This window comes from Mus caroli, unplaced genomic scaffold (genome assembly GCF_978045245.1).
Source record: "Mus caroli unplaced genomic scaffold, Mus_caroli_1 scaffold_19, whole genome shotgun sequence".
Lineage (NCBI taxonomy): Eukaryota > Metazoa > Chordata > Mammalia > Rodentia > Muridae > Mus > Mus caroli.
In genome coordinates, this window is record NW_028227274.1 from 9,188,270 (window position 1) to 9,203,394 (window position 15,125).

At 43.8% G+C, this 15,125-nt stretch overlaps 1 protein-coding gene across 8 annotated transcripts in view; it reads right to left on the reverse strand.

Moving 5' to 3' along the window:
• Slc35d4 (solute carrier family 35 member D4) overlaps window positions 1-15,125 on the reverse strand; it is a 139,853-nt gene that overhangs the window by 38,546 nt on the left and 86,182 nt on the right. Inside the window, exon 14 of one of the 8 annotated variants that reach the window (XM_029472110.2) lies at window positions 8,206-9,145. The exons of the other annotated variants lie outside the window; for them this stretch is intronic. Coding sequence (XP_029327970.1) covers window positions 9,086-9,145 — 60 coding nt within the window. The 3' untranslated portion in view covers window positions 8,206-9,085. Of the gene's footprint in view, window positions 1-8,205; window positions 9,146-15,125 lie in introns of those variants that run through there. 8 annotated transcript variants of the gene reach the window in all.

Consider the following 15,125-nt stretch of genomic DNA (forward strand, 5'->3'; position numbering starts at 1 on the left):
TCTAAAGTTCCAAAAGTCACGGATCAAAATGAAGTCATAAGAAAAATGTTAGCTGGGCAATGGTGCAATCCTTTAATCCCAGCACTCAGAAGGCAGAGGCAGGTAGATCTTTGTGAGTTCAAGCCCAGCCTGGTTTACAGACAGCCAGGGCTCTACAGAGAAACCCTGTCTCAAAACAAACAAACAAACAAATAAACAAACAAGATTTATCTGTTACAATCATGGTTAGCATAGCCTACAGCATACCATACACACTGGTATGTACCTCAAAAGCCTAAGGAAGATACCATGCAGTCTGATTTCCCATGCTTAACTTCTGTTGAGACATGCTGACTCAGCACTGAGTGGAGGGTGGTTAGGTCTTGGTGCTCCACACGCTGCAGGTCGAGCTCCTGTGTGTGGCAGGCTGCTTCTTTCCACCAATTCTCAGTTTCCTGGGGGTATTCTCTACATCACATAGCTACTCACAATAGAGTGTGGGAGTCCATGACAAGCCTTTCTACCAGTCCCATGCATGACAGTCTCACCCAGGTTCCCTCTCTCCAATATCATTCACACAGCAGAGCGCAGCACCGATACTGGTACTTCTCAGGGTATTGGGAGCTATTAAGACAACTCTATTGTATTGATCTCCGAATTGGGCCTCTCCCCTCAAGAAGAAGAGGGGGTCAAAAGCGGGCCACCAATGCACCGTTCTGAGAACAACCACAGAATGTTTCAGCCCTAAGTCAGTGCCAGATGTCCTGACCACAAGATGTACCCAGATACCACCAAGTTCCTGCTTCCCCGTGTAGTTGCCAAAAGAAAAATTTCTGCTGCCCCATCCCTCCTGCTGAGAAGTACTTCCTCCTTTTCCAATGTCCCATCCCTCCTGCTGAGAAGTACTTCCTCCTTTGCTTGTGCATTTCCCCTGCCCCATCCCTCCTGCTGAGAAGTACTTCCTCCTTTTCCAATGTCCCATTCCTCCTGCTGAGAAGTACTTCCTCCTTTGCTTGTGCATTTCCCCTGCCCCATCCCTCCTGCTGAGAAGTACTTCCTCCTTTTCCAATGTCCCATTCCTCCTGCTGAGAAGTACTTCCTCCTTTGCTTGTGCATTTCCCCTGCCCCATCCCTCCTGCTGAGAAGTACTTCCTCCTTTTCCAATGTCCCATTCCTCCTGCTGAGAAGTACTTCCTCCTTTGCTTGTGCATTTCCCCTGTCCCATCCCTCCTGCTGAGAAGTACTTCCCCTTTTGCTTGTGCATTTAAGCCTTGAGCCTTGCTGAATACAGTGACACCTTGATGCTAATCAGACTGCTTCCGTGTCTTTTTGCATTTGGTTTCCGTCTCTCCCTCCCCCCATTTGGTTCTTAGAAGGTCCCCTCGAGACCCTTGAATAACTGGACCTGCTGGACAGGTCATCAGGGGGCCCTGAATTTAACCCCTGAGATATGGTTTCAAGTCTGAGCTCCTTCATTCATATATATACAAATGATATGATATCCTTTGTGCCAAAGTATCTGCCACACTGCCCAGCAGGAAGTGGGCACACGTGAGTGGCATCTGCGACACTCCCTGCACTTCCATCCTCTAGTCCACAAGTATGAGGTGGACCTGAGGTAACGCCAGACCTGGGCCTGACTGCCTACAGAGCTAACAATGTCTATGTTTTACCCTAGGCAGAAGGAACTAAGATTTCTGTCTGCTAGGGACCACAAGAAAGATGTCACCGTACTTCAAATGGCAGGGGGAAGCTAAAGATCTCCTCACCAGCACACCAACCCCTTTCTATAACAGGGATCAAGGACCTGTAGATTGTCTCCAAGCAGTAGAGCAGAAGTTTATTTTCCAGCCTACCTTGGTTGGCCATACTCCATACCCTCAGGGAGTCTGCTCTCCTCCCTGTTCTCTCTCACAAAAGCTGGCAGGTCACCTCTCCTCTACATCACTACCCACAACACACAGCAATGTGTGCCTAGAGTCTGGCAAGCTGGGACCCAGAGAGCTTTCAACTTGAAAAGCTTGCTTTAAAAAGTGTCCAATCCTAACTCCAAAGTTAAGGAAGCCTGAGAGGCAGGAGGGAAGTCATCCAACAACATCGCAGGCCTGAGGCCATCCCCCTGGGAGGTACCCAGCCCAGACCTAGCAGGTGCACCAGTGAGAAGCACAGCTATGGAACATTGTGTTTATTAAAAACATTTAGCCTGAGGGAATGGCAGGCAGGCTGTTTTTTTTTTTTTTTTCCCTCCTCAGCCCCTCATATAAGAGTGTGCCTGACAGTCTCAGGTCCTCACCTGTGCAGCTGAACAAAACAATACAATACTTCTGCCAAGCTATGGGGAGTCTGGGCTTATCTCTTCGCATGAGAACTTAGCTATTTGTTAGAAGCAGTCATGGCATCCAAGAGACAGCATCGGACAGCTGGAACAGCAATGCCCCAACATCTTCCTTTTTCCAAGTGACACCCAGACGCCTTAGTGAAAAGGCAGCTTCAAATCGAGGCAAGGGAGTCAAGTGGTAAGAAGCAGGGTAGCAGGAAATGTGATGGAAGGAGGGGAAGCAGGCTACACGGGGTGGGAGGGAAAGTAAGGCAGGAGTCAGCAAAAATTAGCTCTGAAAATGTCATGGTGAAATCTAATACTTTACACGATACCTTAACGCTATTTTCAAAACAGCTTTTTAAAAATGTGTAAGTCATGAAGTTTAGCTGTTAAGGGCACAGTTCCGGAGTCCAGCATCCTCTCAGTCTTGTCACTATCACTTTGCCACCACTTCCGTTCCACGGCCTTGTCTGTGTGTTGTCACTTCTGCTCCATGGCCTTGTCCCTGTGAGCTCTGGTGGTCTTCCTTTCTCTTGGAAATACACCCAGAAGTGTGACAGTTAGGCTAGGCAACACTGTTTGATATCAGTATTCCCTGTGTCCTATCAGGCACTTGGAAACTGCCGGTCTTTTCCACCACAGCCAGTGCCTGTGAATTCTTCTGTCTCAGCTCATGACCAACTTACAGACATGAAAGCTGTGAGTCCCCACTGGAGACCTGTCCAACTGTCTTAAGAGATGACGGTTCTTACTCAGTAACTTTAAGAAAGTACTTGTTAAAGGTAACTAAAGCAATAAATTAAGTACCTGAGTTACTTGGAGAAAATTTAATGTATTTTAAAGCTGCATGGGACTGCTGGTAACTTTGGTAATTTTATTATATTTACTTGGTAATTTGTGAGAGTTTTAAAAACCCTTTGAATGGTAGAATAGTGAGAGAACAAGTTGACAGCTCCCTACAGACCTAAGGGTTCCAAAGTGCAATCCAAAATGCAACTTAGCACTTCAAACCCTACAACCCTGTGAGGGAAACTAGCTCTCTTCAAATAACAAAACAGCTTTCTGCTCTTCTTGAAAAATTTCCCTGAAGTGGGACTGGAGAGATGGTTAAAAGCACTGACTGCTCTTCTAGAGGTTCTGAGTTCAATTCCCAGCAACCACATGGTGGGTCACAGCCATCTGATGCCCTTCTGCTAGTGTGTCTAGAGAGAGCAATGGTGTACTTACATATGTAAAATATGTAAATAAGTCTTTTTTAAAAATTCCCTGAAGTACATACAATTATTTTTACATTTGCAGGTAAGAAACCTGAAACAGTCAGAAGTGAGGTATTCTTCTGTTGCTGAAGTTTGTTAACACAGGTCTTTACGGCTTCTAAAATCTGTCCTCCAGCCACTCTGTGTCCACACCCTAACCTGGAATGTGAGAGACCACATGTGGTGGTTTGAATAAGAATGGTTCCCTTAGGCTCAGATATTTGAATGCTTATTCATCAGGAAGTGGCACTACTTCAGAAGGATTGGGAGCTGTGACCTTGTTGGAGGAAGTGTGTCACTTCCAGTGAGCTTTGAGGTTTCAAAAGCACAAGGCAGACGCAGTGTTTCTCTCTGCCTAACACCTGCAGATCTAGACATGGAACTCTCAGCTATTCCTCCAGCACCATGTTTGCTAAGTGCTACCATGCTCCCTACCATGATGATAATGGGCTAAGACTCTTACACTGTAAGCAACACCCCCCCCCAATTAGATGCTTTCTTTTATTAAACTTGCCATGGTCATTGGGTCTCTTCCCAGCATAGAACACTTGACTAAAACACCACTCTACACATCTGCTGAAAGAACTTGCTGACAGAACATCTTCTCACCAAGCTACTTGAGAAATAAAACTTGAGGACAAAGGCAACTCTCCTAAGAATCAAGACTGGACAAGTTCCAGGTCAGCCTCAGCTACATACTGAGCACCAGTGGTGTCTTAGTGAAAATACACATGTCCATGGCAACTCTCACATATGAACTAACCAGTACCCCCCAGAGTTCGTGTCTCTAGCTGCATATGTATCAGAAGATGGCCTAGTCGGCCATCATTGGGAAGAGAGGCCCATTGGTCTTGCAAACTTTATATGCCTCAGTACAGGAGAATGCCAGGGCCAAAAAGTGGGAGTGGGTGGGTAGGGGAGTGGGTCGGGGGGGGGGGGGGAGGGTATAGGGGACTTTGGGGATAGCATTGGAAATGTAAATGAAGAAAATACCTAATTAAAATTTTAAAAAAAGGCCGGGCGTGGTGGCGCACGCCTTTAATCCCAGCACTTGGGAGGCAGAGGCAGGCGGATTTCTGAGTTCGAGGCCAGCCTGGTCTACAAAGTGAGTTCCAGGACAAGCCAGGGCTACACAGAGAAACCCTGTCTCAAAAAAAACCAAAAAAACCAAAAAAAAAAAAAAATTTTAAAAAAGGAAAGTATTTAATTGGGGCTGGTTTATAGGTTCATCATCATCATGAAGGGAAGCATGGCAGCTTATAGGAAGATACAGTAGAGAGTTTTACATCTGGATCCACAAGCAGCAGGTAGAGAGAGCAGAACTGGGCCTGGCTTGAGCATTTGAAACCCCTGAACCAAGTGGCACAATTCCTTCAAAAAGGACTAAACAGAAGGAGGCTGCTCTTGTAAGACTCTGTCAGGCCTTAGCTTACTGGGGACCCCCTGCGTGAACCACATGGATCTGGAATTGATGCAAAAGCAAGAGGAATTTTATTTAATCCAGCATGCTGGGGTCACCCTGCACATAGGGAGACAGCGACTCTGAGCAGTCCATCCAGTAAGCAATATTTTATATTATAATTATTTATCTGCATGACTCTCTTATAAAAGTCAGAGGAAAGCCCACCAGAGTCGTTTTTCTGCTTTCCCCATATTGGTCCCAGGGATTGAACTCAGGTCCTCTGGTGATTAACAGTGTCTTTCCCCTCTGAGGCATCTCCCTGGATGGCCCTCTACAGAAATCTTACTGCATCCATATCTGCCTTGCTCATCTAGACTGCCAAGCATTTTATACAGTTCTCAGGGCCACCGCCATTAGGCACAATATGATTGGCGGAACAGTGTGACGTTTAAACTGATTGGTCTATAGGGATGAGGTGGGTGGTCAATGGTCTCAGAATGTGTCTATGAGCTCTGGTGGTCAGTCCCTCCTCCGTGTGGTCTGATGGATGTAATCAGCCCCTCCCTTCCAGAGGGGAGGGGTGCCTATGTTCTTTATGACCTTTCACTTCCAGGAGGGGAGGGGTTCAGTGGAATTTTCTAAGGGTGAGCCGACCTCTTCATTCTGAGCAGTTCAACATGCTGTGGGCCACTCAACTGTCAGGGAGAAGATTCACCAGCCCAGCAACTCAAGGGAACGGGAAAGGGCAATAGACCACATGTGACTATAACTTCATAGAAGCTTCTGGAAAGACCACACAGCACTACCTTCTAGAGTGCACTAGCTATCTCAGAAGAACAAAGCATAGAAAGCCAACAGAGGACACCTGTGAGAGATGAGACTGAATTATTGCCAACACTTTTCCCTCTCCAGTCCTGACACTTTAAAGCTATGGAGAAGAAAGTGCAGTTCTCACAACAATGCAACCACACGGCAGCAAATGCTTGGCAGTCTGGATGAGCAAGGCAGAAATGGATGCAGTAAGATTTCTGTGGAGGGCCAGCCAGGGAGATGCCTCAGAGGGGAAAGACACTGTCAACCACCAGAGGACCTGAGTTCAATCCCTAGGACCAATATGGGGAAAGCAGAAAAATGACTCTGGTAGGCTTTCCTCTGACTTTTATAAGAGAGTCATGTGGATAAATAATTATAATATATAAAATTTAAAAAGGTTATTGTTAGCATTCTGTCTAAACTCTACCCCACAGTTACCTGGCAACAGCCAGATAGACCTGGCCCAGTATAAAAGGGGCTGCTTGCCCCCTCCTCCCTCTCTTGCTCTCTTGCTTCTCTCCTGCTCTTCCTCTCCCCTTCCCCATTGCCTTCCCTTCCCCTTCTCTCCACGTGCTCATGGCCATGGCCAGCCTCTATTTTACTTTTTCCTTCCCTTCCCTTCCCTTCCCTTCCCTTCCCTTCCCTTCCCTTCCCTTCCCTTCCCTTCCCTTCCCTTCCCTTCCCTTCCCTTCCCTTCCCTTCCCCCCTCCCCGTCTCTGCCTTTCTCTGCCTCTACTATCCTTTTAACTCCCCTTCCCATGACCTGAATAAACTCTATACTATACCATCACCTGGCTGGTCCCTCAGGGGGCAGGCCCATGCCAAGGCACCCCCTTTCCCCACACCCCCATAGAACATATTCTTTCTGTCTTTATCTTTTTATAAACATATCAGTTATTGATGTGGGAGAGAGTCTCCTGGCATCCCTGTCTGTATCCAAGAGTGGAACACAGGTAGGAGCAAAAATCTCCCAGATGGAAAATTTCAAGTGCTGAGAAAGAAATCTAACATGGAGTGGAGAAAATGTCACATAATTTTGCTTCTTTGGGGAGGGGAAGGCAAGGAAGTTGTGTAAAGGACTGGCTTACACAATGGCTCTGACCCCATATCAGCAGGGTTTTGGGAGTGCTTAGTCAGCTTCTTTCAGTGGGGCTCCCTGGAAACTTGTTTATCTGGTGCTCACACCATCGCACTCACCCCACCCACACCCCAAATGAGAAATAACTGACCTTTGTGTTTCACACTCTACTTTAGTTTTTTTAACTTATCTAGGATATGAGGCGCCCCCAGGAAGCCCTCAGTCTAGACATTTAGACATTGCCTCCCGCAGTAAATCTGCAAATTCCTTCAGCCAAAAGGCGTGAAACCCAGAAGTGCCACCATGGTTTTGCAACACAGAACCCTGTGATCATGGGTGGCACTAAAACCAGGTCGTGGGGGGGGGGGAGACCATAATGCACAGAGGAGGAGGGGGAAACCTAACGCACAGAGAGAGACAATACAAAACATTGCCTTATCCAGAACAGCAAGATGCCCTCTTCTCTGAATTAATATGACAACAGGAAACAGAAATCTGGCTATTTTTCCTCAAATCCTGAACAGTATTTCCCTCCCAGGGATCCTTGGGAAAATCTTGTTCATAAACAAATGATTCTTGGGTAACTGGCTTCTCTGCTGGCACTAAGAGTCACCCCTCACATGCTGCTCCATGTCCCCACCACCTCAGTGCTGATGTCATGGAAAGGCACTGACATGCTGGATTATAGCCTGGTCAGAGACGGTAAAGGAAATTATGCTGCTGCCTTTGGGTTTACATTTTCCATGAAAAATTGTTCTCATCACCCCAGAAGCTTAGCTGGTGAACAAGAAAAATGATTTAATTAAGAGACAGCCATAATTAGATTTTTTTTCAGTACACTCTTTCAACATAAAAGTTACATTACAACAGAGTTTTATTTTATTTCATGACATATTTTCATCAGACCATTTCCAGAACACACAAAGATGCTGAGTAAAAAATCAAAAGAAGAGAAAGAATATTTGAGAGGGTCCATGGTCAAATGAGCTTTGAGGTGTGTGGGGAAGGAGGATGAGGAGGCATAAACACATGGGCACAGGGGAGAAGCCAGCTCCCCTGTGATGACATGGGAGGTGAGGAAAGACACTGAGCAGGACACTGAGTAATAACAGCAGCAGTAACAAGAAATAAAGGTGATAACAGAATGCACAGCAGGTGAAGAAAATGCTCTTTGTTCTGCAGACAGGAGGAGCACATCATCAAATCTGGACTTCTGGGATTTCTTCCTTGGTCTGCCCTTGTGTGCAGACACACATGTCAAAACCAAACCTAAGAACTCTGATTCAGAACTTGAAAGACATCCTTGCTTGTCACCTCCTTGAACATTCAAGGTAACAGTCAATGTTAAGCCTTAGGACCTTCCTATAAACATGTCAAGACATCCGGTGGAAATTAAAAGACTAGGGGCTATGGAGACAGCTCGGTGGGTAAAGCCTTCTTTGTAAGCATGAGGACATGAGTTCACATCTCCAGCATCCACAGAAACGACGGCTATACGAGGGCACACTGTAACCCAAGTGCTTATGTGTAGATTCAAGGATTGTCAGTCAGACCACTGATCAAAAGAGTAAGCTCTAGGTTCAACAAAACACCTTAACTCAAAAGAAATGGACAGAAAAACACCCATCATCCACTTCTGTCCTCCCCACCAACACGCACAGGCATGCGTATCCACAAACATGCATATACATACCCACATCCATGTACACATATAAATGCGTAAAATAAAAAGCAAAAATCCCTATTATTTTAATGTCAGAAAATGTGTATGATTCCCCTATTAAAACAACCCAGCCTTTTTGTGTGGTAGATATGTATGTATCTGTCTCTGTGTGTATGTACATATATGTGCAGGTGTCACGTACATATGTGTTCACGTGTATGGAGTCTAGAGGTCAACGTTGGTTGTCTTGTGTCTTACATTTTTTGTTTTTTTGTTTTTGTTTTTAGTTTGGGGGCTGTAGAGATGGATCAGTAGTTATGGACACTTGTTCTTACAGAAGGCCCAGGTTTGATTGCTAGCACCCACATAGAGGCTTACAACCATCTGTAACTCCAGTTTCACAGGATCCTCCTCTGGCTTCAGCAAGTACCAGGCATACATGTGATGCATGTACATACACACAGGGAAACACTCATACACAGAGAAAAGTACCTTTTGAAGAAACTAACTTTATCTAGTCCACTGACATAGTGAAGACTCCTTCTTTATCTTGGCAGCAGGTCAGGGAGACATGTCAGCATGCCACATGGAAAAGAGAGAAAGGAATTGTGCTGTGGCCTTCACTTGTAAAAACCTGAGATTGGAAGTCAGAACACAGAAAGCATCCTATGCACATCAAAGCTTTCCTAAGAACAAATCAGCCAGTTTACCAGCAGCATTTGTCCAGCTCTGAATAGAAACTCCTATGTGGAAAACACAGATCAGGGTGTCGGTCATGCTACTCCACAAGGAGATGTTGTTATGGAGACAGTGCTGAAGGCTCCCAGGCAATGCCAGTGTATAATTCCGACTAGTGAGTGATCACAGAGAAGCCAGCTGGGTGGTATCCATGGAAACCAGCAAACATACATTTTCACACACACAGTGACTGTTTTGGATCAATGATTCTTTATGTAAGTTTAAGTCACTGTGAATGGTGCATCAATAGCTTCTTTTGTTGGGCAATCTCAGATTAAATAGCATTCGAGAAGCCTGGTTCTTGTCGATGCTGCACTCAGAGCAGCGATCCTCAAATCAGTGAGCACAATGGTAAATTTGGAGCCAGGAAATCACTGGTTAACTTTGTGAGAGAAGTGAGCTAGTGTTTGACAGAGCCAAGGACCTCCCAAGGGCTGGCGTTCACCAGTCCAGAGATGTCAGACAGCATTCAATGCCCTCTGTCAGGCAGAAATTAGTACCTTGCTTATTTACAGAAAAGAAAATGAATTCCATGCACCTATGATGGCAGACTTACGATTAGGTGAGAACTAAGTCTTTATTTAGGTCTCCATTATTCTACACAATGCTGTTTGCAAAGCACACCCCAGACATCTCCACATACATCAGCTCATTTAATCCTGCTCTGAACCAGCAGGAGCTTGTATTGTAGTACCTTCTAATTTTACAATATTTCTTCCATGTAAACAGCATCCTATCCTAAGAGCAATGTGAAGGAACCACCTTTTGTAAGAGTAAATTCTGACAATCTGAGTTGAGGACAAAAGTCCCAGTAAACCACCTGTAACACTGACACCAAGAGCTTCTTCCAAAGAGGGTGACACCTGGTGACAGGGACAGAGGAAAGTCCCACTGTGGAGTGATACACTCCAGTACGTTCTTATAAACCTGGCAAATGTTTTATTGAGTAGGCATGATCATTACCAACATAGTTCCCAGCAGTTCACTGTTCAGGGCTACCTCATTAGTAAAGGCCGTCAGGAGGGCATGAGGACTACTGCCAGAGGAGTCAAACTGTGCTTTACAGAGGAGAGACCAGCGGGTTTCCAAGGTGAAGCCATGGTTTGGATGTGAAATGTCCCCCATAGGCTCCTGTATTTATGGTGGCACTGTTTTGGGGTGTTGTAGTGAAGAGTAAAATTTGCTATTTAGTCTTTAATAAACAGGCCCAGGCAAGTCCAGGCACAGCAAGACCCACCCTGTAGCAAGGAATGTCTGGCCATAAAAGATAAAAAAGGAATGCAAGAACTGGTGCCTCCCTCAGCCCACCATAAATCATACATTAACCAGATGTCCTGTGAACCTCGATAAGTCCCAGGCCCTTATGCCTCCCTACGCCCTAGCTGGCACGTACTACCCTGTTAGCTTGTAATCACCCCGCTGACATTTAAATGAGCCAATCATGTGTAACTGTGCCAATTCTTTCTACTCCTCCCTTTTGGTTTGTGGTTTTTGCCTTTATAAACCTGTGAAAAGTTTAGGCCGGGGTCGAACTTCTCTACCCCTGTGCGGTGTATGAGTTTCGACCCCAGCATGCTGGTTTGAGCGCTCCTTCATTGCTTGTGTGCCATTAAAGCCTTGGGTGGTTACAGCAAGTTCGGCCTTAGCGTCTCACTGGGTGCGCGCCTTCCTGAGACTTGAGTGAGGGTCTCCCTTCGAGGGTCTTTCAGTAGAACCTTTAAGAGGTGAGGCCTTTATAGAGAAAGTTGGTCACCTGTGCAAGCCTAGCCCCACTTCCTGTAACACTTCCAGTTCCATGGAAATATGAGATTTCTTTAGTACTATCAGCACAGTGCATACTCCTGCTGCCATGGAGCCACTTGCTGCCATGCCTTCCCCATCACCATGGCCAAAATAAACCCTTCCTCCTGGTGCTTTGTTAGGTATTACAGCGACAAGAGAAGGAACCAATGCAATCTTGCCCATCATGGATGCTCTGACTAACACCAGAGACCAGTAGCTTATAGACAACATAGTGTATTCCCTACTCTTGTGCAGGTGGGGACATCCAAGGGCAGCATGCTGGTGGCCTCAGTGTCTGGAGTGATCTGCCTTCTCAGAGACTGCTGTGCTCTCAGTCGGTGAGACAAGGCAGCTCAGTTATTTTGAGACTGGATCTCCATTTGTAGCCCTAGATGGCTTGGAACTGGCCATCTAGAGCAGGCTGGTCTCAGACTCACAGAGCTTCCTGCTTCTGTCTTCTGAGGGCAGGGATTAAAGGTGTGAGCCACACCATGACTGACTAGAGTCTCTCTTTTTTAAAAAATGATTTATTTATTTGTTTTATGAGTACAATGTCGTCTTCAGACACACCAGAAGAGGGCATCAGATCTCATTATAGATGGTTGTGAACCACCATGTAGTTGCTGGGGATTGAACTCAGGACCTCTGGAAGAACAGTCAGTGTTCTTAACTGCTGAGCCATTTCTCCAATTGGTTCTTGATTTATCACTAAAGATACCAGCAGCTAATTGCTGGATGGAGAGAGAGCCAGCAGCCATATGAGATTGTGGGTGGAGTGGCCACTGGCTGTTTCTCCAACTGGGCCTGGGGTAGCAGGTAGGAGATTAGAAATACAACTAAATTGAGGGCAGATTTAGAGTGTTAAGCAAGAAGTAATGAGAGGTATAGAAGAGCCCAGCTGCTGAGCTGTAAGGCAGGTTAAAATGAGCTTGTGTGCGTTCGTGTGCGTTCGTGTGTGTGTGTGTGTGTGTGTGTGTGTGTGTGTGTTTCATCCATGGATCCAAAGTAACCAGGGTGGTGGATGGTAGCATGGTCTGCCTGGAGCTTAAAGCGGCATAGTAAAAACTACAGGCTACACAGTACCACCAAGCTTAATATGATGCTTTTTACTATCAAATGTAGTAAGTTATTAAGTGACTATGCAACCATCACTACCTAAAACCCTCTAGTTTTAGGTCATTTCCATCACTCCAAACCACAACTTCTTTATACCTCTATGCAATCAACTTCTGCTTCATGAAAAGCCATCAATTCCATATTCTATCTGTATAAATTTATCTTTTCTGAATATTTCATACAAATGGAATAATGTAGGCATTATTTTGTGACTAGATTTTTTCACTTAGCAGAATGCTTCGAAGATTCATTTATATCATAGAATTCATGACCTTGTTGTTGGTTTAACAGCACTAACACACACACACACACACACACACACACACACACGAATGATATTTTGTTTAGCCATCCACTAAGAAGTTCACATTTACACTATTTGCCTAGTTGCATGTTTTGGCTTTATTATTAATGCTGTGAACATCCATGTGCAGGGTTTTTGTAGGGTGTGAGCCTTTCTTAGAAGTGCTGCATAATCCTCAGTTTTGCCTTTTAGGAAGTCCCAAGCTGGTTTTTAAAGTGCCTGTGTAAGTGTCTACCAGAAGTTTATGAGGATACCGGCTCTACCAAACCCTCAAAATCAGCATATATTTGTGTATTTGATTCAAGGTGTACCTCTTCTAGACAGTATGTAGGTGGGTTTTGGATTTTAAAAATATAATCTAACAACCTCTGTCTTTTGAATGAAGCATTTTTTAAAAGGCTCATTTATTTTTATTTTATGCATTTGAGTGTTTTGCTGGAAAGTATGTATAAGCACCATATTCATGCCTAGTGTCCATAAAGGCCAGAAGAGGGTATCAGATTTCTTAAAACTGCAGTTACAGGTGATTGTGAGCCACCACTTGAGTGCTAGAAATAGACCCTGGGTCCTCAGTAAGTGCAGTTGGTGCTCCCAAGCTCTGAGCCATTTCACTACCCTTAGTTAGGGTTTTACTGCTGTGAACAGACACCATGATCAAGGCAATTCTTATAAGGACAACATTTAACTGGGGCTGGCTTACAGGTTCATTATCATCAAGGCAGGAGCATGGCCAGGAAGCATCCAGGCAGGCATGGTGCAGGAAGAGCTGAGAGTTTTAACTCTTGTTCTGAAAGCTGCTAGGAGAAGGCAGGCTTCCATGGAGCTAGGATAAGGGTCTTAAAGACCACACCCACAGAAACACACCTACTCCAACAAAGCCTCCTAATAGTGCCACTCCCTGAGCCAAGCATATACAAACCATCAAAATGTTTAAGAGGATTATTTAGTCCATTCACGCTTAATATAATTATTGATACTGCCACTAGCAACACATCTCTCAGTCTTTATTTATTTGGAATTGTCTGTCATATTTGAAGGACAATTATGTCGATACTAAGTCTCTGGTTATCATATTTTTTCCCTATAGTATGTGGAACATAGCCTCCTCTTGCTGCCTCTAGCCTCCAGGTTTTTGCTCTGTTTTGAGGTTTGCTATTTTTCATGAATTTCATTGATTTTCCTCTATGTGTGCTAAACCCTTTTTATCTTGATGCTTCTAATATTTTCTCTTTGCCTTTTAACAGTTTGATTATAATTTGTTCAGGTAAGGTTCTGGTTTTGTTTGTTCTTAAGGCTTACTGAATATTATGTCTTTCATAAAATTTGGGAGTTTTATCCATCATTTATTCAAATATTTTTCTATTCCTGGCTCCTCTTCTTCCAAGACTGTTTATATATACATATTGATATGCATAATGTCTCCCAGGTCTCTGGGGTTCTGGTCACTTTTTTTTTTTTTTGCTTTATATCATTAAGAATAATTAATTTTTATTCATTACAACAACTGAATTTCCTATACCACTAACCTCATTAAATTCACATTTACTTGTATAAAACATAGCACAAGATAGGCAAAAAAATCAAACCAAACCAAAACCACTTTCCATGGTGCCTAGTGTGAGTCTTTGACAACTTTTAAGACTCTCTCAATCAAAGCTAATATTAATCTGTCTGGTATATATGTTGAAATTCAGTGTTCTAAGTTTCTAAAAATAGAACAAATCGTGCTGGTGGATTTTCATGATTATTTCTCCCTAAAAAAATTATATTGTGGAGAACCTACTGTGAAACTCCTCAATACTCAACATGTTGGCAGTTTTTGCTTTTGATGAGAACACAGGAACATAACTTAATTGAAATATACAAAGTACAGTCTTTTTTGTTTGTTTTGTTTTGTTTTTAGTAGAGCATTAAAATCTTGGCTCTTACTGTGGTACAAACCCAAAATAAAAACAATTTTTAGACACTAGAGTTCACTGTAATAAGGCTCTGCTTCAATGTCCCTCACATCACCAAAGGATTTTACCTCCATAGCAGCTAAGCTAAGAGTTGACAGTTTTGCTGCACCAATGAATGAATTGTAGGCACAATTTTTTGGACACAGATTTCCTGCTATGGTCAAAGCTATTTGACATGAGTGATTGTCATCATTCTCATCCCACTAGGAACAGGTTACATTCATTTAAGAAATGGTGTGTGTATTAAGATGGTCTATCCATGAAGTCATTTATCAACTGTTTCAATATGCAATGGTTCTGCTTGGAAGATGGCACAGACATTAGATAAGGTAAGATTCTGGTTCATTGGCTATGATGATTTTGAAAAGCATAAATCTCAAAAAAAGAGTAACTTATAAGATCCTCTTCTTCAAAATTCATACAATAATTATAAATATCAAGCAAAACTTCAATTTCACTCTTTGTTGTTCTCTTACAAGCCACCTCCCAAATTAATTGTCTATGTTTCTTTTGACTGTATAAATAATTTTGAAGTATGTAAGCTGTTCTGAAAACTATAGCATAGTATAAAAACATCAAAGAAACAATCCTACTAATAGAGAGACTGAGATAGGAGAAGCATGATTTCAAGACCATTATGTGGCACACAGCAAGACCCTGTCATGTACAAACAAGCAGAAAGTTTATATGAATTGTACAATATTGGACATATTTCT